The following is a 22,518-nucleotide window of genomic DNA, read 5'->3' on the forward strand; positions in this document are numbered from 1 at the left end:
AGGCCCCCAGATTGAAGGGACATAACGTCCCAATAACAGATTTCTCCGAGTGGAAGTATACCGGGCTAGTGAATACCCAAACGACCAAATACTGATGACCTGACACACGCGGCTAGCGACGTGATCATTCGCATACTCGAGAAAAACTAGTGTGTTCTCTGTCTGTCTGTTTGATGAAGTTCCTTCAGAGTTGGTTCCCGATGATGCTTTGGAAGCTGCCGCTGTCTTATCGCAGTGTTTTCGGTTGAAGATGTTGTCAATGATATCAAGTCGAGCGAGAGCAAGAGACATAGCCGCAAAGGCTAGCCCAAAACGGCTCCAAGACAGAAATGTTCGTTCGTTAGCCTGGTGATCGCGTAGTTCCGATCCGTTGTTTGCTACCGGTTGAGACAATAAACGGCGAAATAGGTGACGGTTCGTTTTGACAGGCATGTAGATTTATGGGGACAATTTTGAAGATTGAAATTAATGAACTGGAAGCTTTTTGTGGTCAATTCTCGAAGACTCCGCGGGGAAGGTTTATCTGAAGAAAGCCGACGAGGCTGGATCCATATTCTATGGAATTGGTCAGTTAAAAATAAGCTCTGGAGATCCACTCTGGTTTGACGCGTGAAGCTCTGATGTTCGCGTCGGCTTAATCGGGGTTCGGTGCGGGTCTCCGGGATTCTTTGTCCCCGAACGCCGTTCCATGTATTTCGAACGCCGTTCCATGTATTTCGAACGCCGTTCCATGCATTTCGAACACCGTTCCATGTTTTTCGAACACCGAAAGTATTCAGCTCAACGTACCGACCTGATGAAGACTAAGAAAGTCATCTTTATATTTCCAAAGGTCACACTATACCGGAACTCTCATATAGGCTCTTTCATCTGAAGCAAAAGGAAGCGAAAAAGGTAGTTTTGTACAAGGCAAGGCTATCTGTAGGAGATCTTCCACCTGATCGCTATTCTAAAACTCTCAACCGGAATTGTCACTCAGTCACTTCTCGGGGATTGGCAATGAGTTCGGCTTTATATTTCTCATAATAATCTCCATCTAAAGGCAATTGAGATTCGCTTGTACTACATTTCTACTATCGCCTTCTCTGATATTTCTCCACATATGTCCTACACACTATTGAGATCAGCAATTTGTGATACAAACCACTCAAATATTGAAACAATGGCGTACCGGGCGCTTCGAAATTATGGCACAGCTTCGCCTGTGAGCTTTATCAATCGGCAACACCGAGTTGCTATTGTTGGAGGTGGTGCGGCTGGCCTATCAATCAGTCACCAACTTCTTCGGTCCGGGAATTTTACCAAGGACGATATCGCAGTCATTGATCCGTCAACAAACCATGACTACCAGCCTGGGTGGACTCTCGTTGGCGGTGGTTTGAAACACAAGGACGATCTCCGCAAATCATTAGTTGGACTGCTCGACCAAAAAATCAAATTTTACAACGAACCAGTCCGCACATTTTTCCCGGAAGACAACTCAATCACCTTGGGCGACGGTGTTAAAATTAACTACGAGCAGCTTGTCGTCGTTCCAGGTATCAAGATCAACTATGACAGCATTCAGGGACTGCCTGAGGCTCTTTCCAACCCAGATTCCTTTGTATCGACTATCTACAGCTATGATACCTGCGACAAAGTCTTCAAAGCGGTCCAAAAGCTTCAAAGAGGCAACGCAATTTTCACTCAACCAACGGGCATTATAAAGTGTGCGGGAGCACCGCAGAAAGCAATGTGGCTAGCCTTGGATTACTGGAAGCGAGCAGGCCTTTACAACCCCTCGAATCCATCAGGATCTCCAATCAACATAAGCTTTGCAACAGGTTTACCATCAATGTTTGGAGTACCTAAATATAGCGCCAAGTTGGAAGAGCTTCGCCAACAACGAGGCGTCGAAGGGTTATTCCAGCATGACCTGGTTGCCATCAGTGGTAACACGGCAGTGTTTTCTGGTCCTGGTGGTAAGGAGGGAAAAAAGAAACTTTGATTTCCTACACGCTGTGCCAAAAATGAGTCCTCACTCGTTTGTCAAAGAGAGTTCTCTGGCGAGCGATGCAGGGTTTGTGGATGTTGACGAGTGCACTACTCGCCACACCAAGTACCACAACGTCTGGTCTATTGGAGATGCATCCAATTTACCGACTTCAAAGACTACGGCCGCAATTACCTCCCAAGCACCAGTTCTCGTGGAAAATCTGCTTCTCGCATTGGAGGGTAAATTGGCTCAAGCAACCTACGATGGATACACATCTTGCCCGCTGATAACCGAGTACGGCAAGGTCCTTCTTGCTGAGTTCAAGTACGGCGGAGTGCCAAAGGAGACATTTGCCATGCTTGGAATTGACCAAGCCTCACCTCGACGTGCTTTCTATCATTTGAAAAAGGATTTCTTCTCGTGGGTTTACTACAAAGCCATGGTCAAAGGCACCTGGGGTGGACCTAGAGGTTGGATTCGCAAGTAGCGATAAGTTTGAAGTATCGTTGTTCGTATGATGTATTGAGATAGAATTTCAAAGAAATTGCACTGTTCAAATGAAGGCCCTACATTATGAATTCGGTAAACAAGCCATGCACCTCATCATTAACACTTACAGTAAATTTATGTGTGCGAACAGCGCTGTGACAATCTTGATAACCAACTACTGCCAAGTGTATTTAATTGGCTGACTTAGAGAGGTTTCACATCATAAAGTCAACTTACACATCTTCCAGTAAACGGAGCCAACGAATGGGCCATCTAAGTTTTGTACAAAATTTCTACCGTGTCTTGGGCCATCGAAGTAGTCTTCCGGATGCTACTAACTTTGCGCAATCAACTAATACTCTTACGGTTAAATATTTTATCTATACTGCCATGAACGTTGCCTGTCTAGAAAATTTGTATATAGTCATTCTCTCGCCCAAAAGAATCCATCTCCCAAATTTACCACGCTGGTGAATCTAACTTGAGGGGCAGATAAAGCATTCGTTGGCCTGTTTGTGATTGTTCCGGTAGTCTGCCCGCCCGGATGTTGATTTGCAGGGACTGATCAAGTAACTTGGGCGCCGCCAGTTTTGAGTCACGGTCCTGTCGCAAGGCCACAAACTCTGCCTCAGTAGTCCCATCCATCAAGTGTTTGTTTCGCCATCTTTGTTCTTGAACGCTCAGCCATGGCACTGGCTCAATTCGTCCCTGTAGTGGGTAATCATGGCCCGACCAAATCTTGACGTGGTCTGGGAATGAAAGTAGCTTTCGCCCTGACTTGTATAGACTCACTGCACTTCCACCGGGGAAGTCACAACGCGCAGACCCAATATCGGCGTGGAAGACGGAATCACCACAAAAGATATTGTCTAAGGGGACGCGAGAATTGATGTGAGACACGGAACATTTTAATGGAGTGGGGTATCAAGTCTTACCGCCAATTTTATAACCTAAATGATCAGGAGTATGGCCGGGTAGATGGACTGCCTGGGCCTCGACATCACCGATATAAAATAGTTCGTCATCATCGAAGAGATGATCAAAAACACCTTGATATTCATGTGGTGAGAGGCCATATCTGTGACCGAACATGTCTTGGACTTGCTCAATGCGTTTCCCAATACAGACCTGCGGCCGATGTGTTTGCTCTACAGCAAGCGAATTCTGGAGGTATGATGCTGCAGTGATATGATCCGCATGTATGTGAGTTTCAAGGATTTTGACGACCTCATACCGATGATGCTTGACTAATGATAGCAGAGAGTTGGCAGATTCAAATGTAATAGCCCGGGTGACCGAATCGAAGTTCAACACTGGGTCAATGATGACAGCAGACAAAGTGGAAGGGTCTGCAATCAGATATTGCCATGTTCCCGTTGTCTCTTCAAAGAGACTGTGTATCTTAGGCTTTGTCGGCGTAGTAGGAATACTTCCGGTGGAAAAGGAGCTCTTGCAAAACACATCAAGATTGTATTTCGCACGATGAGGGAGTGATAATTCTGGCGATGAGAGTATAGAAGGATTTTTTCTTGGTCCATAGTTGAGTAATGTAGCCTTGCTTCTCGTCTGAAAATCGGACAAAGTGTTAACCCAAAAAGACATGCGAGGAGCTGAAGTACACGTCTTGCGCAGAAGTGGAATTGGTGGCGAGAGCTTCATGGCTTTAGAGCTGCAATTTGCCTTAAAAGAGAAACAAGCATGCGAAGACGCCAAAAACGACGTTATACATGTACATAATTAGGTAGCGATACGAGTAAATTAGACCTAGGACCTGATCGGTGATCGAATTCTTCGGGGAATAAACTGATCGGGGAATGTCGGAAATATTACTAGGAACTTGAATCGCCATTGGAAGAATCCGAATATTTATGAGTCATTCCATCATTTATCTGAAACGGCGATTCATCTTGTCCACCTCAGATGGCCGTACCATCTGCCATATTGCCCTATAGCGAATTCGGGCTTTAGGAGATTGAAGTCCATTTTCTCGAGCACATATACCCTTTTAAGTTCTCAACATATAGATGCGGTAGTTGATGGGAAGTTTGAATTTGCTGGTATTTTCAGCGGAATCAAATATCACAAGATTTGTGCTGCCAACTCCGAGAAAAGGGCTCTTCGAATGGAACCATTACACTTCCCTAATTCTTCACATATTTGCTCTTCTCAGATGTACTGAATCAGAACTTCATGTGATCCAAAAATCAGTCCTAACTTCTCAACTGTACTCTTTGAGATAGCGTAAGGAAGATGGCATTATGGAATTGTTGTGGGCCGTTTTTTTTTGTTGCAAATTGGCAACATAGGGCTCTACAGATCCCTTACAACCCAGGGTAAGATACCCATACAAAATTCTTATCGCTGGACCTTCTCCTCTCGAAATTAAACTATTTCCCCCTGGGGCGTTTACACAAAATGCACTTACCAAACATGTCGAAATATTTTCTTCAAGTTGACGTTTACGGCAGCCCTCGGCGCCTCGGTGACTACCCCCGACCAATCCCCGAGGCCCGAACAGCTTTGACTTTATTGGGTCACTCGACAACGGTGGCGTCATGTGATTTTCTCCCTTTTTGAAAGTGGCAAAGAAACCTACTGACGAGCGAGGGTTTCCTCGCATATTTTCAAGCGCCCAGATGACTAACTACGACTTCGAGTTCAAGAGATCAATTCTTCAAAGTTTGGCAGTCGCATAGGATTTTCCCTTTATTCAAGGCCTTCCTCGCAAGGACCATGCCCACTTCACCATCTGCGAATCCGAAAACACGTCCTTCATCGCTTGCCTGCACAGAATGCCGAAAACACCACGTCCGGTGCGACGCCAAGAAGCCCACTTGTTCCAGATGTGCAATTTCTCAATCTACTTGTATCTTTCTTCCCTCACGCAGAGGCGGGCGGCGAAGGCTGGATAACAATGCGCGTGCGGCACCCGATACATACGTAAACACAAGCCCTCAGAGTCAAGTCATGCCTGGACTAATAAACGAGGATATGGCAATAAGTGAAGACATCAACCACCAGTTCTCGGATATGGATCATTCAAATGGTTTTCTAGCTTGTGGGGACTCGCCCGAATCAATTGTCCCTGAGGGTCGACTCATTCGTCTATACTATGAGAATTTTCACTCAGCTCATCCAATCCTCGTCCCTGCTGCACTTTACGAAAGGTGGAAATATCAGAATTGCCTGCATCAGGTTGTCAAATTCATAGGGAGTCACTACTCGGTGGTACTTGACAACGATGTATTGAACGAATCTACCTGGCTACTCCTAAATCAGACGACAGAAAGAACATATCACATGGTTCAGGCTCATCTTCTATATTCAATTATCATGCGTGCTCGCAACGAGACATCCAAGGCAGATGATTCTTTGACCCAAGCAATCGATATCGCTCTTGAGCTTGGAATGCACCGAGAAGACTTCGCCACCACATTTTCTGGCGGTAGAGAGCACGAGGCAGAAAGCCTGCGACGGACATGGTGGGAGCTCTTCATTTGGGAAGCTTACATGGCCACATTGAACAAAAGGAGCAATTTACGATGCAGCGATGTTTTCTCTGATGTCTGTTTACCATGTGAGGAGTCAACTTATGCATCTTTTCAATCTATTCCACAGCCTCATTCTCTCGCCTCTTTTAGGACAAGGATATTCACAGAGGACGAGGGGGTTACCTATTACTCATCATTTTCTTATCGCATTGAAGCTGTTCGAATCCTAGCCCGTGTCTTGGTTCTCAACAGCCTGCCCGAGACACATCACGATCACTTGCAAGCTGTCGCAAACACCCTTGTCAGTTGGTTACATCACCTTCCGCAACAAAAGACTGATATCATCGACATGTATGGAAACATCGATGAGATGCTGTTCCAAGCCTATTTCACGATACACTATGCCGCTATGCTTCTACATTTGCCCCGTGGCAATCTTCGACCAAGATTTCCCGATTCAATGTTCTCAATCTGCCCTGTCACCCTGTTCCGGCTTTCGCCCTCTCTGACACGCCATGTACACGACGTGAAAACCATTGAAGCCTCTAAGAAGCTGTCTAATCTCTTATCTGTGCGCTCTAGCGCACAAAGCTACAGTCCCATCGTTGTCTTTGGCTCTCTGCTATGCGGCCTTGTTCAGCTTACTGCCATCCATAGCCATGGGCCAGATTGTTGTGATCATCATCAAAACCGGATAGTTCTTGTTCTTGGATGTCTCAAGCTTCTCAGGTCCAATTGGCCTTTAGCGCAAGAGGCATTCTCCCATCTTAGGAACTCTGTCGCTCAGCGGACAACAATTACCTCGGAGTATTCGCCGTTTGAGAGCAGACCTAAGCCGCAAAGGAACCAAAGACCCAATACGGCTGCAATCGAGACTGCCCGATCTCTTCCCGTGGGTGACGATGCCATTCATGGCCACTTATCTTCAAGGCTCTTGTCGGAATATCTTGATCCGATTTGTGGTGATTCGTTCCCTTTGTTTCATATGCCCGATCCTCAGAGCTTTTCGGACTCTCTGGATCACCAATATACCTAAGGGTGAAATGTTATATGAAGTGAGCGCCTGTAATGTTGGCCGCCGACTCGGTCGCAAGAGAACATGTCTTCTTAAGATAAAGTCGTATTTGAAGAATTAATTTTTGTTTGGGTTGAAAGAATGCATACCTTCCCCCTTATTCATACAAAGGCGAATGTGACGGACAGCAAATATCCGGGTTTGGCTGCATTTCTGCTAGGAACTGTAAGAACGCTGGCAATGCCGAGCTCAAAGGTCTGGACAACGACTCTGTTGTAGATGCCAGTTTGTCACGGTTTCTGTGAGCTTGTTATTTCCCTGTCTTGTTTCGAGTTTGTATGGTAGCGGTTTATTGTGGAAACGGCGATGGAGATCTTCGATTACGAGTCTGAGTTTGGTGGGAGAGACGGGTTCGTGTGTTTCGGGTTTCAATTGAGGTGCAGAGGTACAGTAATTAGTCAAGGCCTATCGGTACTATTGCCGTAGAGAACAGATAGGAAGGAAACTGAGACTTAACTGGGTGAGAGATGACAAGATAGCTACAGAGACAGGCAACCACCTCGCAGGGGAGTTGTAGGAGGGGGAAAACCCCTCAGTAATGTCGGTGTAGATATCACGTAAGGCAACCCCAATAAAACCACTCCGTTTATCATCGTATCTGTTGTTAAATAAGTTTCCTACGGTATTCTAAATTGAGCAGACTGATACCATTTTCCATACAATACTACATTTCTCTATAATGACCGATTCTAGGTCCTGAAAAAGGGTGGGATACACCAGATTCCGAAGAAAGTTATACACCCGACCCAGCCAATAGGATACCTACTGACCCCCACTTTAAGTAGGGCTCGCCGGATAGTCGTTCGCTTCGGTGGCGAGAGCCAACAGCAAGTCCGCATTACAAACAATTAATATAAACCCCCGTGATTGGTCTGATTACTGAGGAGTATATGACGGCAAATGGAATTACAGTCTATAAGAACCTGACCTGGCCATTGACTCACATACTCATAAATACCAGAAACCTTGTCCATCTTCACGCAGACAGCCATGTATCTCCGGGCAGTACACGCAGAGAACTCAATTAAGGCACTTTTTGAGTTCATCAAGGAGAACCCCTTGGGTGTGATCACCACTGCCATTTCTTCGCCCGACTACCCTTTCCTCCAGTCCAGCCATATACCTTGGGTACTGGATATCTACAATGATGATCCCGAGGCCCCCGTAAAAGGGCTACTACGGGGTCACATGGCCCGACAAAACCCTCACTCCAAAGCCATTATGGAATCCTGTGCCAATTCGTCTACAGGAAAGCTCCAGCAAGATGTGATGATTCTCTTCACAGCACAGCATCATCACTATGTAACGCCTAAATTCTACACTGAGACAAAGCCCGCCAATGGGAAGGTCGTGCCGACCTGGAATTACGCCGCGGTCCAGGTCTACGGCAATGCTACGATCTATTACGACTCGGCTGCTTCCGAGACGTCACAGTATCTCCAACAGCAGATCCACGATCTGTCTCAGATGTGCGAGACCTCTGTTATGGGCCATACGGGCCAGGAAGGAAAACCTGGGCCTTGGAGTGTGTCTGATGCGCCGGAGCGGTATATCGACATTATGAAGAAGAATATTATCGGCATTGAGGTGTCGATTGAAAGTATTGGGGGCAAGTATAAGATGAGCCAGGAGATGGGACAAGGTGATCGGCAAGGCATTATTGAGGGCTTCAATAACATGGGATCGGATGTTGGGACGAACCTGGCTGGGCTGGTGAGAGAGCGTGGGGAGATGAAAGCTGCTCCATTGGATCTGAAATGATCTTGTCATAGGCTAAGATAATGATATAATTCCGAGACGACAAATCAGTCCTCATTCACACGAAGTATTACAGGGTTGACATGCAGTTTGAGCTTTAAAAAGCAGCAGCTATATCGAAGTATGCTGGCACGTGCGCGGGGAATTTCTCTTAGGTCGTATACTGCTTCACCATATTCAATTCTATTAAAAGATCACTGCCTATTATCTGTACGCGAAGTCCTAGAAATGATCGCTGCCTATATCTTTTTCGGTCTCCTCGCTCATCCCCGGTGGAGTCTGGACTGTTTGGACCCATCGGCCGATTACCGCATCCCCCGTCGCCCTGAGGTCCCCTCGACATTCCTTTGTCAACCACGCCGTCAACACCCCCAAAATGCCTCCCGCGGCGCAAACAGTGAGTTGATTCCGAATACAGTGTCTTGTCGTCTTTCATGTCCCTGTATATGTCTGTCATCGCAAACTCGCTGCCTAGAGCTTACCTCGCACTGCGATTATGAGCCCCCCCCCCCCCCCAATCGTACTGCGCGATGCCCTCTAATCAGCACACAACGAACTTGACTGTTACTGGAAAGCTAACTCAATGGATCCAAAGACTCGCTTGGTACCCAGCCTGCGCCTTCTCATCCCCCGCCTCCGCCTTCTCCAGAAGAAAGACACCGCATCTTCGGTCGTTCAACGTCGCGAGCTCTCCCAGCTCCTCAGCGAAGCCCGCGAATCATCCGCGCGTATCCGAGTCGAAAATGTCATCTCAACCGATATCGCCGTGGAGGTAATGGAGATGGTGGAGCTGTACTGTGAGCTTGTACTGGCGCGCGCCAACGTCCTCGATCAGCTAGCGTTCGGAGGGAAATGAACCCGTGCAAGGTTGCGCGCCAAAGAACTGTACAAGAAGCAGACCCAACCGCACGCCGGGACAGCAGTAGGGTCGGGCGCAAAGGCTGCTGAAAGCTCGGGGTCTCGGTTTGGGTTTTCCTTGATAGGGGGGGTCACACAAGAAGGAAGGCAGTCTCGCTGATGACCCTGGGATTCTGACCGACGACGAAGATACCTACATGGATATTGGATTGGATGAGGCGGCTGTTGTCGTTTTCTATGCTTGGTATGGCTTTCCGCACGGACTGCGTGAGCTGACGATGCTTCGGACCATGCTCGGCGAGCGATACGGCAAGGTAGTTCATGACATTGGCAGAGGAAAACAAGGTAGATACTGTCAAGGTACCAGATCGACTTCTGAAGTCATTGCGCGTGCGCCCATCTGGGTAGGATTTGGTGTAGAGCTACCTTCGCGAGATCGCAAGGCATACGGTGTTGACTGGCCGGAGGAGGACATTCTGGATTCGCAGGAAGATTTGGGAAGTGCGCGTCCAGAATTCGTGAAAGATACCACTCCAGGTGATGGCGACAATAATCAGGAGGGCAATGTGCCAGCAACCCCTACAAAGCCGCGTGCAGATATCACCGAGTCTAGGCGCGCCTCGGAGACAAGTGAACTCAGCAAAGCGACGCCTCCACGAGGTCCTGCGGCTGGTCGGAGTCCTGTCAGTGTTGCTCCACCGGCACCCAGGACTGATAATCCAAACCCGCACGTTAACGTCCCGGGATCGGAAGGCGACGGTTCTGCGAACACTACTTCAGATGCAGCAGGGTCAGGTTCGCAGGGGAAAAGCAATAACGGCGGGATACCGGAACTGGATGAATTGACGCGGAGGTTTGCAGACCTCAAGAGAAACCAGCTTCCCGGAGGAGACCTTGCACCAACACCCCATTTCTTTTCTAGTAAATCGGAAAGATCGTGTCCATGGACTTGGAGGATTTCATCCTGTCTTTTCTCATTGCGGAACCTCGGAGTTGGAGACCTTTCTCATCTGCAAAATGACCGTTCTGATTTCCCCAAGCTCTTGCACTGTACATACTCTTGGGCGTTTTGTTCATTCGGCGTGGCGCTTGTTAGTTGGGTTTTATATTGAAGTTGGTAGTTTTAATGTACAGTGCGTCCCTAGCAATGAATGGCCTAGCAGGTGAAGGTAAAGCTGTTCGTTCGTCCTCTGTTCGTATGCAAACTAGATCACCAGTCCAGAAGGATCCAGAAGACCTTCAATCCTTCGAGCAATCAACTCCTAACGGTTTTCATTTAGATGACAAAGTACTGAAACGACAGTCCGTTCGACGTGTTGCAGAATTTCTCTGGTCTTGAGGCGACAAGGTGTGAGAACATTGCAGGCGCAGTTAAATTTGACCGACGACTGTTTACAGCTGTTCTATTAAACGATTTTTTTAAAAATTAAGCAAAGCACAGAGAAAGGCAATGTTTATCAGGCCGAGGAAACCAGGGAGGCTCATATTGACCCATCATTGATGATTCGCGACGCTATTCCACGGGAAACAGCAGCCCAAATTGATACTTATGTTGCAAGCGGGATCCACGAAACGCAAATCATCACATAGCGAAGGCGTCTCGTCTGGACTCAGACGGTCTGAGCGAATGACTAAAAGAGTGAGGACTTGACGGCAATGGTTCCTCTCTTTCATGTCTCCATCAAGGGTCGACTGGGACGATCCTGGGCAGCACAATTACTGTCTACTTTAGGTTATTATTACAATTCAGGCTGTGTTTGCTCGTTCTTGAATCAACAACCCCAACCTGGCCGACACTAGTAAACCATCCAAGAACGCTCTCAGCTCACAAGCTTTGAAGATGTTCAACTCTCCCCTCTCGTCCTTAGTACGCACCAACCCCACAATATTGAACTCTTGTTGGACACATTGCTAGAGTCTTTGCGCGGGCAACGGACAATAGGGATGCGAGTCGGGAATCCAGAATAGGCCTTTCAGGAAGAGGAAGGCCACCATCATCATTTTCTTGAGGCTCAATGGCCTGATGTGGCCTCCTAATTCGTGTTGTGGTCTGTGCAAGATATACTTCGCTCTCCAAATCACTCTCTGGTTCATCTAGTAGCTCTTCAGTTTGGTGTCTACCCTCCTCCTCATCGTCACTAATAGGATCAATACCATTCAGTGATGGAGAAGGCTTTCATGACTCGTTAAGGATAGGAGTCTCTCCCTCTAAGGTATACCCCTTAATTCGCTCAGGTTTAAGCTTGCCTCAGCGATAGTGGTAGATATCACGGGTACAATTAAAGAGCCGTTCAACACCAACACCGCTTACAAGAGTAGAGAGAATACCCCGGGCTCGTGCTGCAGATACTGTATATTCCTGCTTGTGCTCCTTCTAGGAGGGACGAGGATTTCCTCTTGTATGGCCTGTAGTATTGTAAGCCAAGACCTAGGGATTATTATAGAGATATATACCTTTTGAGAGATGTTGGGTTATCTCATCCACTGGCTAATCTACCTCGGGTTTCAGGGCTATTTGTAAATCCATGATGAAAGCGAGATCATCATTAGGATCATCCTGAGAGACTTTAGGCTCTGTAGTATTAATAGCTGATTCGTGCAATGTCATACGTATATGGAGATGGTGGAAATGCGCATGAAATCACCCATATTGGCCACCACGCTCGATCAACTGGACAGAGCTGCTTCGAATTTCTAATAGCACCTAAACTAGCTAGCTAAATAAAACGTGTGAAACTTCCAGACCGATTAAAGCAAGACACATAAAGTTCTAATACGTTATGTAAAACCCTAAGACGGCACCCCATCGAAAATTTAGCAAAATCCCAGCCATGTCCTTTCAAAATGGATGCCGGGTCTGTGATCCATTCATCGTACAACTAAGTTCCTTTTCAATGCACTTTTTCAATCAATATTTGTAAACCCAACTCTATTTGAGATAGTTAGATGCTCACGTTTGATCCACATCTCGCGCGTAAGGAACACGATACATAAAGTTGAAGTAGTTCAGGTACGCAATCCCTGTATATGTAACGGGAATGAATCTGGCACCACGTCGAATCCACCACATTACACACTTGGCTGCCCAATCCGCAGAGAGTACAGCAGATCCCATGGATGACTGAAATGAAGACGGGACGATATGGCGGTAAATCATATCAGGGTCATCGAAAAAGGAACGAGCGTACGGCAGGAATTTTCGTTTCGACTGAGAGTAACGTTGAAGTGGTGCAATTCCCCAGGAGGGATGAAGCTCAGCTTCGCTGCCCACGTACCATACTTCCGGAAGGGTCAGGTGGGTGGGGTTGGCAATCCTGTACTTCTTAAATAATTTGATAAGTCGGATAGACGAATCGCAATTTGATTCAACTGCATCCTGGCCATTCGAGCCGTGGGCCAGGATTAGAACGTCACAGTTAGAAAGCACAGAGAGCGCTTCTTCGAAGTGATGATGATCCCAATCGATGCCAAATTTCAACTTGCGAATGCGACATACTCCTTCACGCTCGAGCTGTGTTGAAATTGCTCGACCAAATGCTCCACTTCCTCCAGTGATCACAAAGTGCTTGTGTTTAAAGGAGTAGGCAGTACCCCATATCCAGTCGAAGATTTTTATGAACGAACCGATATAATGATCCGGGTAGACATGATGGAGCGAGTGAAACTCTGGGCCCGCAAATATCCAGTTAGGGTCCTTCGGAACGCTCTTATAAGTGAGATGGTTTGAGTCGCGGCCCTCTATATATATGACAAAAGAGGACCTCAAAATTTCAAAGCCAACAGTAGAACAAAGGTGGTTTCTTGTTATCCACACGAGGCCGTCGGGCGTCACTAAAGTAGCAATGATATACCCTAACACAGCTCCAGTGGTTTTAATTGCGAGTTCAAGCGGCAAGGCCTGGAATTGATTTTGTCGAAGATACTTTCTGTCGAACTTCAAGTGTCGTGTGAAGTAGAGGTGGTGGAAATGGTGTATGCGTGCTAGGCGTTGGAAAAGGGGATGGGAGGATCTGGTGCAATGGTGGAGCATGTTATGAAGAATGTCGAAAAACAGGGAACTTGTGCAAAGCAGGTAGAAAAAAGACAGTAGAGAAAGAGGTAGATCATGCCTCAAGAGACGGAGGTAATAAACTACTAAGTCGGCAATTGCCTCAATAGAGCGCACGTCGACTGAGTTGCTCATCTCCAAGGTGGATTTTTAAAATAAAACTGTAAGGAAAAATTGAGGACTGCTGGGCAGTATTCCTTATATGGGTTCGAGCGATGCAAAATTGCCATTTGTGTCTTCGCAGTACCACAAGTTTGTCATTAATATGGGCATGCCCATGATGCCCATTTGGCTCATTACGACATATACTGAAAATTGTGGATCATTTTCATCTATAAATAAGGCGCAAGATGGCGACTACCCACGTATGATTTGATACCATTGGCTATGTCTTAAATTCAACCCATCCCAGTGTTTCAAGCAGACGAACTTGTATTCTGATCTACATACATTTAAACAAATGTGCCCCGTAGGCTGGAGAAATCTCGGAATAATGTAAACTAGTTAGCGACTTACTCTTCAAGTGTTGCGACAATAGTACTATAAAACCCCTTTGCAAGACTGATGTTCTTTTCCACAACTGGAGACCAGTAGGCGAAATGGAGATATGTCGGAAATAAATTCTGACACGAAATGAAACATGCTCTTTTACAGAACCTCCTGATAGTATCGACACTGTCGGGAACGGGGCCTGGCCAACTTCGGACTCATCAAGACCTCGCCATGACCCGGACCGTGGGTCCCTTCTCGCGACCCGCGACCCGCACCTCCCACCCGGAGGGAGGTTTGTAGGCTAATGACCCTCACCGCACCTGAGTCATAAAATTCTGGAGGGTCACCCGCCAAGCGACCCTCACGACCCGCATATACATAAATTGTTCACACCAGCACTTATTAGGATGGATAAATTTATTGACACACACTTGTAAGTCACTATTTCTTATACCTGTTTCGTCTGTCCGAAAGTAATTCATTTTTTTTTTATTAGACCCCTGTGTATCTTTATGAAATATGTCTTTCGAATATTTCTTCTTGCTCGGGAATGCTAGACTGAGGCTGATTGGCAATATTTTAGTTTGAGAAAAAAGCATGCTAATATGTATTATAAAAACTTAGAGAGATTGGAATATAAAAGATGTGGAAATATATATTGATTGTAGAACGCAGTTGCACAGCAATCTTGAGACGCTTGACATTTTTCTGTTTATGGCCTAAGCCCCACTGAAAACCCCGATCTAATTATGTTAGGCATATAGTATTTACTCTCTAGATACTTATGCTACGTTAAATTTTAGCGAAATATATCGATTAAGTTCAATTATATCCTGATAAAGTCCCAGGGTCCTGAAGGTGACTCTCATAATCCTCAATTCTAGCAAATTAGCATAAGTGGTGTTGAAGGTGATCTATCATTCTTTCTCCTTAAGTCCGTAGAGGCAGGCAATTATCTCCAAGACTTAACTACCCCTGAGTTCTCTGCTGAACTGCATAAGAAATCTAGGAAGTCTTGTCTTCTCCTAACTCTCTTCATGACGTCCCAGTTCTCCGATACATTCTAATTGCTTATGGGTGTCCACCCTTTGATTTTCTTGAATAGGTTGCTGATGAAAGTCTAAATTAGCTGGATTCCCCTATCCTATCTGGAAGTCAAGATGCCTTCCTTCCTTGGTCTGAGCCTAGAGCGGCACCTGATTGTCTTCCTCGGATTTGCCCGGATCGGATTAGATCGTTCATCGTATACTCACCGGAAATGGGTAACGAATTTGTACAGTGGTGGCTTCATACCGAGTTTGGGAAAAAGATATAGATATCATGGGATACAAAACGAGCTGCTCAGTGCTGGAAAAACTTTGAGCAAGTCGCGTTTAAAAAAGATGGAAAGCCAGGGTTTATATGCCATCAATGTCGGAAGGTGCTAGATCACCCTGCGTGGGCTTAGTCAGGTACATCGTCAATGAAGAAGCATTATAATGGAGTCAATTGCCGGAAAGTTGTCTCAGCTACAGGGAAGAAACCAAATATCAAGCTTGCATTAGAGGATGTGGTATAGTTAAGACCTAACTCTGAACGTGAGGGTATCCTAACTCTAACCTCAACATCTTGGCGCAGAATGCGACGTTATAAAGATTCGATGAGCGAGTTTGGCAGCATAAGCTTGCCCAGCTTATTACTATATCAACATCTTCCCTTTCTTTTTCCCGAGCACACCGAGCTCCGTGATCTTCCCTCCTACGCCCGGATTGCACCATCAATGCCGGAAATTCCCTCTGCTAAAGTTATGCGCTGGCAGCTTTGAGACCTAGTCCGTGAGAACCAATAAAGTATCCTTCAGAAACTCCCTTCCGGTGCGAAGTTATCATTTGCCCTAGATTGCTGGACATCTCCATTCCGGCAGGCGTTCATGGCGATTACGGAATACTTTCTTGATAAATACTGGGATTACCATGAGATATTACTTGGATTTGAACATTTACAAAGGTCTTATTCAGGCGCAAATTTGAGTGAAGCGCTCTTCCAGCTGCTACAGGAGCATGAAATTATAGATCGAGTGCTTACGGTAACCACTGACAACGCCTCGAATAACGTTACTCTTATGGTAAGTGTGCACGGGGCGATTGAGTAACTACAAACTGTGAACGATGTCGCTATTATTCGGGTACCCCGTATTGTACATGTGATCAATTTAAGCCTCGAAAACCTCCATGGGAAGACGAAGCCTGCTCCAAAGAAGAATATAGCTGAACAGACATGGTCTGATGATCGGGTGGATAGTCTTCGTGCGAGACAGCAGAAACGCAAGATTGTAGACACTCTGAACAAGGTAAGACAACGTAGCTTTTCTATTATTTATTATGCTAAGCTGTTTCTTAGGTTCAAAGTCTTGCAATTTATATCAATGAGAGTCCTCAGCGCCGAGAGTAATTCTACAACTTACAAATCAAGGAGCCAAAGCTTGTGCCGATCCAGGATGCTGCTACTCGATGGAAGCCCACGTTTTTTATGCTCGTACGCGCAAAAAAACCCCAGCAGGCCTTCCGCGCTTTCTGCTCATATTACGATCAAAAGCACTTTGCCTTGAGTCAGGAGCAGTGGCGACAAGTAGACTATCTTATCTACACTCTTCAGTCTTTTCACCGGTTCACAACCATTCTCTCTAAGTCAAAGGATGTCACTATACATCGGGTCTTTAAGGTCTACAATAAGCTGTTTGATCAGATGGCAAAATAGATCAGTCGCCTTAAACGGAAGAGGGTCGCTGAGAAGAAGGTAATGCTTAGATCCCTCGAAGCGGCAAAGAACAAGCCCTCAGTCTACTATAAAGACACTTATCACATGGAAGGTGATCTCCACGTTATCGGCACATTTCTTTCTCCACAGGATAACCGTAAGTTCTTCTCAACTCCAGACTGGGACCCAGAGGAAGACGGAGTTGATTACCGAAAAATCGATCGCCAGAGCCTTGAGTCCTCGATCGAAAAGTACTCTAGGGATCTTGCCCAGGAGCAGCAGATATTAGGTGCTTCCCTAACTAGAACAGCAACGGATGAATTTAATTTAGCCTGTGTTCGAGACGAGTCGCAGCAACCTCAGATTCTACAGCGAGTTCATTCTGACGAGCTTACAAGGTATCTTGATAACAGTAAGTGTCTCTTCATCTCGATAGAAATAGTTACTGATTTCTCTTTCAGACAAAGTACCAAATTCCCAGCCTCGGACCTGGTGGAAATATCACCAAGATGAATTCCCCGGAATGGCAAGGCTTGCACGAGATGTTCTTTCTATTCCAGCTAGTGGTGCATGTGTAGGGCGGCTTTTTAACTCGGCACGAGATATCTGTCATTATCGGCGCGGCTCTCTACGGCATTTAATTATCTCGGATCTTATGATGTATATGTGTACATCGTGGTTCGAGATTCATGAAGAGGAGCGAATAATGCTCTCTGAATATCTTTCAGTCCAGGAGATACAGGCCGCTAATGAAGAGAGAGCACAGCAACAAAGCAGCGTTTATCCGATTAGTGATAATGAAGAGGATGAGAGCCCTTCTACAGAGCTCCGAGCAACTTCGCAAGGCCTATCAGCTTCACAAGTCCCAACTGAAAACGCACTTGGAAAAAGACGCCTATGCAGTATAGCAAGGGACATAGAAGGTGATCAGGAGGACGATAGTGAAATAGCGCTTCTGCCAGAGATACTGCACCGAGTATCAGGTAGAGCTCGTACGCGCTCAAGGTTGCTTGATGGATACAAACCTTCAATATATAGTTAATCCGGTCGATTCATCTATTTAGTGCACTTAATTCAACGCATTCAAAGTTATTAAAGCTACAAAGTAAACCTACGATTTACTGTAAGTGAGATACTCAAAAATACCGCTGGAATCTACAAAAGTTATGCACCGCGCGACTTGCTGCTGTTTGCATTGTTTTATCACCCTGAAGGTTGGGTCGCACCCTCAACGACCCTCCCCTCATGAAGGGTCTGGGTGACCCGCGGGGCGTGGCGAGGTCTAGTTTCGATAAATATTTTGTAATGACTCTGGCTCACCTACTTTGTGAATCATATGCGCCAGAATGGACCTTAATTGCGCTTACGAGTTTCGGCGCCGAATGGATCAACAGAGTCCGACGGGAGCGGGTCCAACTAAGGTTCGCGCTAGCGCACCTGTTCTGCAAATCGAGTTAGCCTGGCCAATAATTAGTTAACGTCAAGGGTGGAGCAACAGAGTCCCATGGGAGCGGGTCCAACTAAGGTTCGCGCTAGCGCACCTGTTCTGCAAATCAAGTTAGCCTGGCCGATAAGTAGTTAACGTCGAGGAAGGTGGGATCGTAAAATATACGCAGAATGGTTTAATTTCACTTGTGTCGTGGTTCCTTTGTTTGTGCTAGGGATTCTCGACACTCCGAGAATCGCGACTTCCGACACCCCTTTCCCTACTTATATAAGCAGGACATCCTAACATGTCCTCGCATCACCCGCTCTTTTCATCCTTTCTTCGACTAATTCAATTCAACTCATCTTTGGAATTGGTTCCCCTTGGTCCATTGGCTCATATCTCAAACCAGATCTCGATACAATTGGATGAGGTTGCTTTTCGCGCAATCCCTCTCACACATATATCAATTTTGGCTGAATGACTTAACCTAGCCCAGTCATTCAGTTTCCTCACTAAAGGTAAAGGGTATGGACCTCTATATAAGGCTGGCCAGTAATCGTAGTTCGTCAAACCTATTAACCTCACCTAAATTGACCTTGAAAATGCTCTCGAATTGGTCTAAATTAGTGGTCTGAATTGACCTCTTGAATAGGTTGCCAGAATTGACTGTCAGGATTGAACTGGCCGGTCTAGGTGAATTCTGGTGGCTAATTCAGCAGTTAATAGACGATGTGAACATTTTTAAATTGATCCATATGAAGTTAGACGGGCCTCTAAATTCACTCGTGTTGGTCAAACTTAAGTGCTGAATTGGCCGCTCGAATTGGTCTCCGGAATTGATCTCAATATTCGACAGATAAGTCGGAGTAGAAAATCCTCCATAGGCTATATTCTTAGTTGTTACCGTCATTTATTGCTTCGACAATAGATCGTAGTGGCAGCCTAATGCGAGAACCGCTCTAGGCAGAAAGAAGCCACAAATCGCTGCACCAACGCGCATAGTTAGAGAATGATCATCCCACTTGTGCCTCAAGTTAGAGTCTCAACTCGCGAGTGCTCGCGGGACAGTAAATTATATCACACACTAACACTACTTTAGTTTATTACACTCTATCGTCATAACCTTGTATCAAACACCGTCAATCATTGAATAGCTTGAAACACCCTATTGAAGTCCCCCTTCCAGCACTTTATGTGGGTGCGCAAAAGCCATTCGGAGCAACCCAGGTTCTTCGGTGGCATAAATAGACACAGCCGCAATGTCAACTCTCTTTTTTCGGAGCCTGGTGAGAGTATCCTTATATTTTCGTGGCCGAGATGTTACCTGCTTGAAAATTCGAGCCGATTGGTGGTAGGGACCGCCAAGACCATAGTTGCCAGCTTGTGCAGCCTGGCTATCTTGACATAGTCGTGCATAGCATACATAGGATCGCGCAAGCCGGATTTACTTGATAGAAATAATTGACCTGGTAGTTTGCAGGTAGGAAATGTGAGCTGCATTTAACTCCGTAAACTAGCTGTAGCCCCACTGACTCTGCGCAAGTACAGTATCACCACATCAGCACCACAAACTAGTAGTCGTTAGTCTGTCTAACTGGACACGCACTATCCTCTTAACTCCAACTGCTGATCCAAAACGTCCGCAATCTGCACCTCCATGCCTCGAAACTCAATCCATAGCTCTCGGTGCGCCCTGCTTGTATCAACATCGTAGCCTAAAGTATCCAACGGAGGCAGCTTGATAGCAAGACCAGGATACCGATTCTTCACGAAATCATGCACTTCGTGCCACGGGCGCGCTTTAGACGAAACAAGGTACGGCTGTATACCCTTGATGGTGGTACAGCTTCTCGTAAGGGCGCTGACATGCGCCGAGGCGACATCGCTAACGTGTACGCCGAGGAATTGTTTCCCAAAGGGAGTCTCTGACATAAGCGTTTGGAAGAGCAACCCGTTGCTACCGGATAGTTCTTCGGCGGTTTCTTGAATGAGGCTGCGGCCGAAGACGAGGACGGGGTGAATGGTCACCACATCGAAAGACGGGTTGTTGGTTGCCACGAAGTCGATCACGGCCTTGTGGGCGGCGATTTTGCTCGCGTGGTATTGGCCTATTGGTGAGAGGGCAGCGGGACTTTCCGCGTCGAATGTTAAGTCGAAGTCGTTCTCCTCTTGTGAATGTCAGTGGTTCGCACTCTTGGAATTAAACGCAGCCAGGAGGGGTACCTTTCACAACAGCGCCATCCGCAGGTGGTGTTAACGGTATGATGGACAGAATCGAGGCCGTGATGACCACCTTCCGAATACTCGGAACCTTCACCGCCGACTCTAGTACCGAGACTGTCCCCTTTACGGCGGGGGTAAGCAGATCCGACTCCCCCGAGCCAGCTATGGGTGAGGCCACGTGGATAACGTAGTCTACGCCTTGGAGAGCCTCCTCAAAACCGCCTGGTGCGGTGATATCGGGGAGAACGGCGAAGGATAGTTTCTCGTAGTATTTGGAGAAAATCCGGCGCAGCTTGTCGGCTTGCTCAGGGCGACGGACGACGAGGTGGACATTGTGGCCGGCTTCCAGTGTCTGAAGGACGACCTGGGAGCCGATAAAGCCTGTTGCTCCGGTAATTAAGACGAGAGACATTGTGGGAATTGTTTGGTGTAGTGGAAGCCAGTTCAGTGTTCTCATTTATATAGTGCACACCAGGCAAGAGACGCTGATAAATCAAGATCGAGAGAATTAATTAGATGACATCTAATTACCGATTAATAATTCTTATAAATAACCATCTCTAAAGTCTGGCCATACTGTGGTTTGTTTTTAAGCTTTCGGAGACGAAGATAGTTAACGGTAATGATTAATGATCATGCCGAGCCGAAAGAACATAACCATGGTCTGAAACTACGCGATGAGGATTATGACGCGCAATTGGGATGGATTAGCGTCTTACATTCGTCGAAATTTTCGGTACTCTCCGGAGAAAGGATGCGAACTTGTCCTGATGTTATGCCTTAAGCATCATGAAATTCAGGGGCACAGTGCAATCATTCCAAACATACTTGTTTCATCAATTGACATCACAGCGATTAGGAGGAACTCGAAAACTAGCTCGATTTGTCGATCTTGGAATATCTAATGAAACTACTACTGAGGGTGAGCAAGGCCCACATCGCACTGGTGCGCCTCCCGGCCTCCCGCATATATGGTCTAATCTAGTGTTCCCTGGACCCGTTCTTCATGTTACAGCTCAGTTACGAAGTGAAAAACATCAAACAACGTAGTAGCGGCCAGGAACGGGGTATCACTGGGGGATCTCCTTGAAAACGAGCGCCTTGTTAGCCCTGATGTCAATTAAATGGAATGTGTACAGGTGAGAATATGAAAACGTGAACTGAGTTGAAGAATTGATGAGGGGAAATTGGCGGATAATTGAGCAGGAAGGCTTGTACTGTATGGTATTATACTGCTAGTGAAATTGGTTCTTTCCAAATGCTGATGGTTCCACTTTCCTGTACATCGCACCCCATCAGAGTGTACCTTGATTCGGATTGATGAAACTTTCTCACCATTGTCAAACGTATCTACTGTACTTCAGGATTTATCAGCATGTGGAGGTCTGATCATACCCATTGAATTAACCATCGCGGGGATTCCTTTTTGTCACAAAGTTCATTGTGGTGGTGCAGCTCAGAGGAATTCAAAACGCCCCAGTCCGATGGAAACGGCCATTGTTGGCAGGAGGGCCGCACTTGTTGAGGAGGCCACCCTGTTCGCTGTAGTAGCACTATGGAGTTATAATGCTTGCGTATGATTCAATGGGTGATGTGTAATCTGAACATCCAGGCCTTGGTTTCCCATTACCGAGAAGCTTTCCACTCCAAGTGTGGTCCACTCGATTCATGATTTTCGAACACGCGGATGGCCGAAAAATGCCTAAATTATTAATTATCCCCTGTGTAAGTTGATTAACTAACTAACGTTGCTTTTTGTGTGGTCTGAATCTCCTGGGTCCCCTCATTATTAATCTGGCGCTGTCGTGACTTACAAAGCGGCACGCCCTGCCTACTTGGGCTAGTTAACTAATAATGAATAATGCTTTGTAATGAGATGGCGACCATTGCTTGGGTAAAAAATGCTGCAGGATGTCTGGCGTAAGAAACCCCTGGTCTAGAACC

The 22,518-nt window shown here is 46.4% G+C and overlaps 11 protein-coding genes across 11 annotated transcripts; 8 read left to right on the forward strand and 3 right to left on the reverse strand.

Annotated features, from left to right (window-relative positions):
• Positions 1 to 1,162: 1,162 nt before the first annotated feature.
• On the forward strand, positions 1,163 to 2,462 carry N7481_013380 (NAD(P)/FAD-dependent oxidoreductase; the record flags this gene model as incomplete). The annotated part of the gene is made up of 2 exons (XM_057272599.1): positions 1,163 to 1,961; positions 2,035 to 2,462. 2 exons carry the CDS (start codon positions 1,163 to 1,165, stop codon positions 2,460 to 2,462), a joined length of 1,227 nt encoding a protein of 408 aa, XP_057115231.1.
• A 461-nt stretch (positions 2,463 to 2,923) lies between these two features.
• On the reverse strand, positions 2,924 to 4,123 carry N7481_013381 (MBL fold metallo-hydrolase; the record flags this gene model as incomplete). Its single annotated transcript, XM_057272600.1, has 2 exons — positions 2,924 to 3,333; positions 3,400 to 4,123. 2 exons carry the CDS (start codon positions 4,121 to 4,123, stop codon positions 2,924 to 2,926), a joined length of 1,134 nt encoding a protein of 377 aa, XP_057115232.1.
• Positions 4,124 to 5,431: 1,308 nt separating this feature from the next.
• N7481_013382 (fungal specific transcription factor domain-containing protein) lies at positions 5,432 to 6,991 on the forward strand (the record flags this gene model as incomplete). The annotated part of the gene is made up of 1 exon (XM_057272601.1): positions 5,432 to 6,991. The coding sequence occupies one exon, from the start codon at positions 5,432 to 5,434 to the stop codon at positions 6,989 to 6,991; it is 1,560 nt and encodes a 519-aa protein (XP_057115233.1).
• A 1,029-nt stretch (positions 6,992 to 8,020) lies between these two features.
• On the forward strand, positions 8,021 to 8,791 carry N7481_013383 (FMN-binding negative transcriptional regulator; the record flags this gene model as incomplete). The annotated part of the gene is made up of 1 exon (XM_057272602.1): positions 8,021 to 8,791. One exon carries the CDS (start codon positions 8,021 to 8,023, stop codon positions 8,789 to 8,791), a length of 771 nt encoding a protein of 256 aa, XP_057115234.1.
• A 580-nt stretch (positions 8,792 to 9,371) lies between these two features.
• Positions 9,372 to 9,644, forward strand: N7481_013384 (uncharacterized protein; the record flags this gene model as incomplete). The annotated part of the gene is made up of 1 exon (XM_057272603.1): positions 9,372 to 9,644. One exon carries the CDS (start codon positions 9,372 to 9,374, stop codon positions 9,642 to 9,644), a length of 273 nt encoding a protein of 90 aa, XP_057115235.1.
• A 199-nt stretch (positions 9,645 to 9,843) lies between these two features.
• On the forward strand, positions 9,844 to 10,758 carry N7481_013385 (uncharacterized protein; the record flags this gene model as incomplete). The annotated part of the gene is made up of 1 exon (XM_057272604.1): positions 9,844 to 10,758. The coding sequence occupies one exon, from the start codon at positions 9,844 to 9,846 to the stop codon at positions 10,756 to 10,758; it is 915 nt and encodes a 304-aa protein (XP_057115236.1).
• Positions 10,759 to 12,596: 1,838 nt separating this feature from the next.
• Positions 12,597 to 13,676, reverse strand: N7481_013386 (uncharacterized protein; the record flags this gene model as incomplete). Its single annotated transcript, XM_057272605.1, has 1 exon — positions 12,597 to 13,676. The coding sequence occupies one exon, from the start codon at positions 13,674 to 13,676 to the stop codon at positions 12,597 to 12,599; it is 1,080 nt and encodes a 359-aa protein (XP_057115237.1).
• A 2,127-nt stretch (positions 13,677 to 15,803) lies between these two features.
• N7481_013387 (uncharacterized protein) lies at positions 15,804 to 16,317 on the forward strand (the record flags this gene model as incomplete). Its single annotated transcript, XM_057272606.1, has 2 exons — positions 15,804 to 15,969; positions 16,027 to 16,317. The coding sequence occupies exons 1-2, from the start codon at positions 15,805 to 15,807 to the stop codon at positions 16,315 to 16,317; spliced, it is 456 nt and encodes a 151-aa protein (XP_057115238.1). The 5' UTR covers position 15,804.
• Positions 16,318 to 16,333: 16 nt separating this feature from the next.
• Positions 16,334 to 16,922, forward strand: N7481_013388 (uncharacterized protein; the record flags this gene model as incomplete). Its single annotated transcript, XM_057272607.1, has 3 exons — positions 16,334 to 16,362; positions 16,383 to 16,515; positions 16,638 to 16,922. The coding sequence occupies 3 exons, from the start codon at positions 16,334 to 16,336 to the stop codon at positions 16,920 to 16,922; spliced, it is 447 nt and encodes a 148-aa protein (XP_057115239.1).
• Positions 16,923 to 16,964: 42 nt separating this feature from the next.
• N7481_013389 (uncharacterized protein) lies at positions 16,965 to 17,964 on the forward strand (the record flags this gene model as incomplete). The annotated part of the gene is made up of 2 exons (XM_057272608.1): positions 16,965 to 17,334; positions 17,384 to 17,964. 2 exons carry the CDS (start codon positions 16,965 to 16,967, stop codon positions 17,962 to 17,964), a joined length of 951 nt encoding a protein of 316 aa, XP_057115240.1.
• A 1,992-nt stretch (positions 17,965 to 19,956) lies between these two features.
• On the reverse strand, positions 19,957 to 20,986 carry N7481_013390 (NAD-dependent epimerase/dehydratase; the record flags this gene model as incomplete). Its single annotated transcript, XM_057272609.1, has 2 exons — positions 19,957 to 20,519; positions 20,575 to 20,986. The coding sequence occupies 2 exons, from the start codon at positions 20,984 to 20,986 to the stop codon at positions 19,957 to 19,959; spliced, it is 975 nt and encodes a 324-aa protein (XP_057115241.1).
• Positions 20,987 to 22,518: the final 1,532 nt, after the last annotated feature.

Source organism: Penicillium waksmanii, assembly GCF_028829765.1.
Source record: "Penicillium waksmanii strain IBT 27052 chromosome Unknown utg000011l:1.0-400869.0:1.0-401085.0, whole genome shotgun sequence".
In the NCBI taxonomy this organism is placed as follows: Eukaryota; Fungi; Ascomycota; class Eurotiomycetes; order Eurotiales; family Aspergillaceae; genus Penicillium; species Penicillium waksmanii.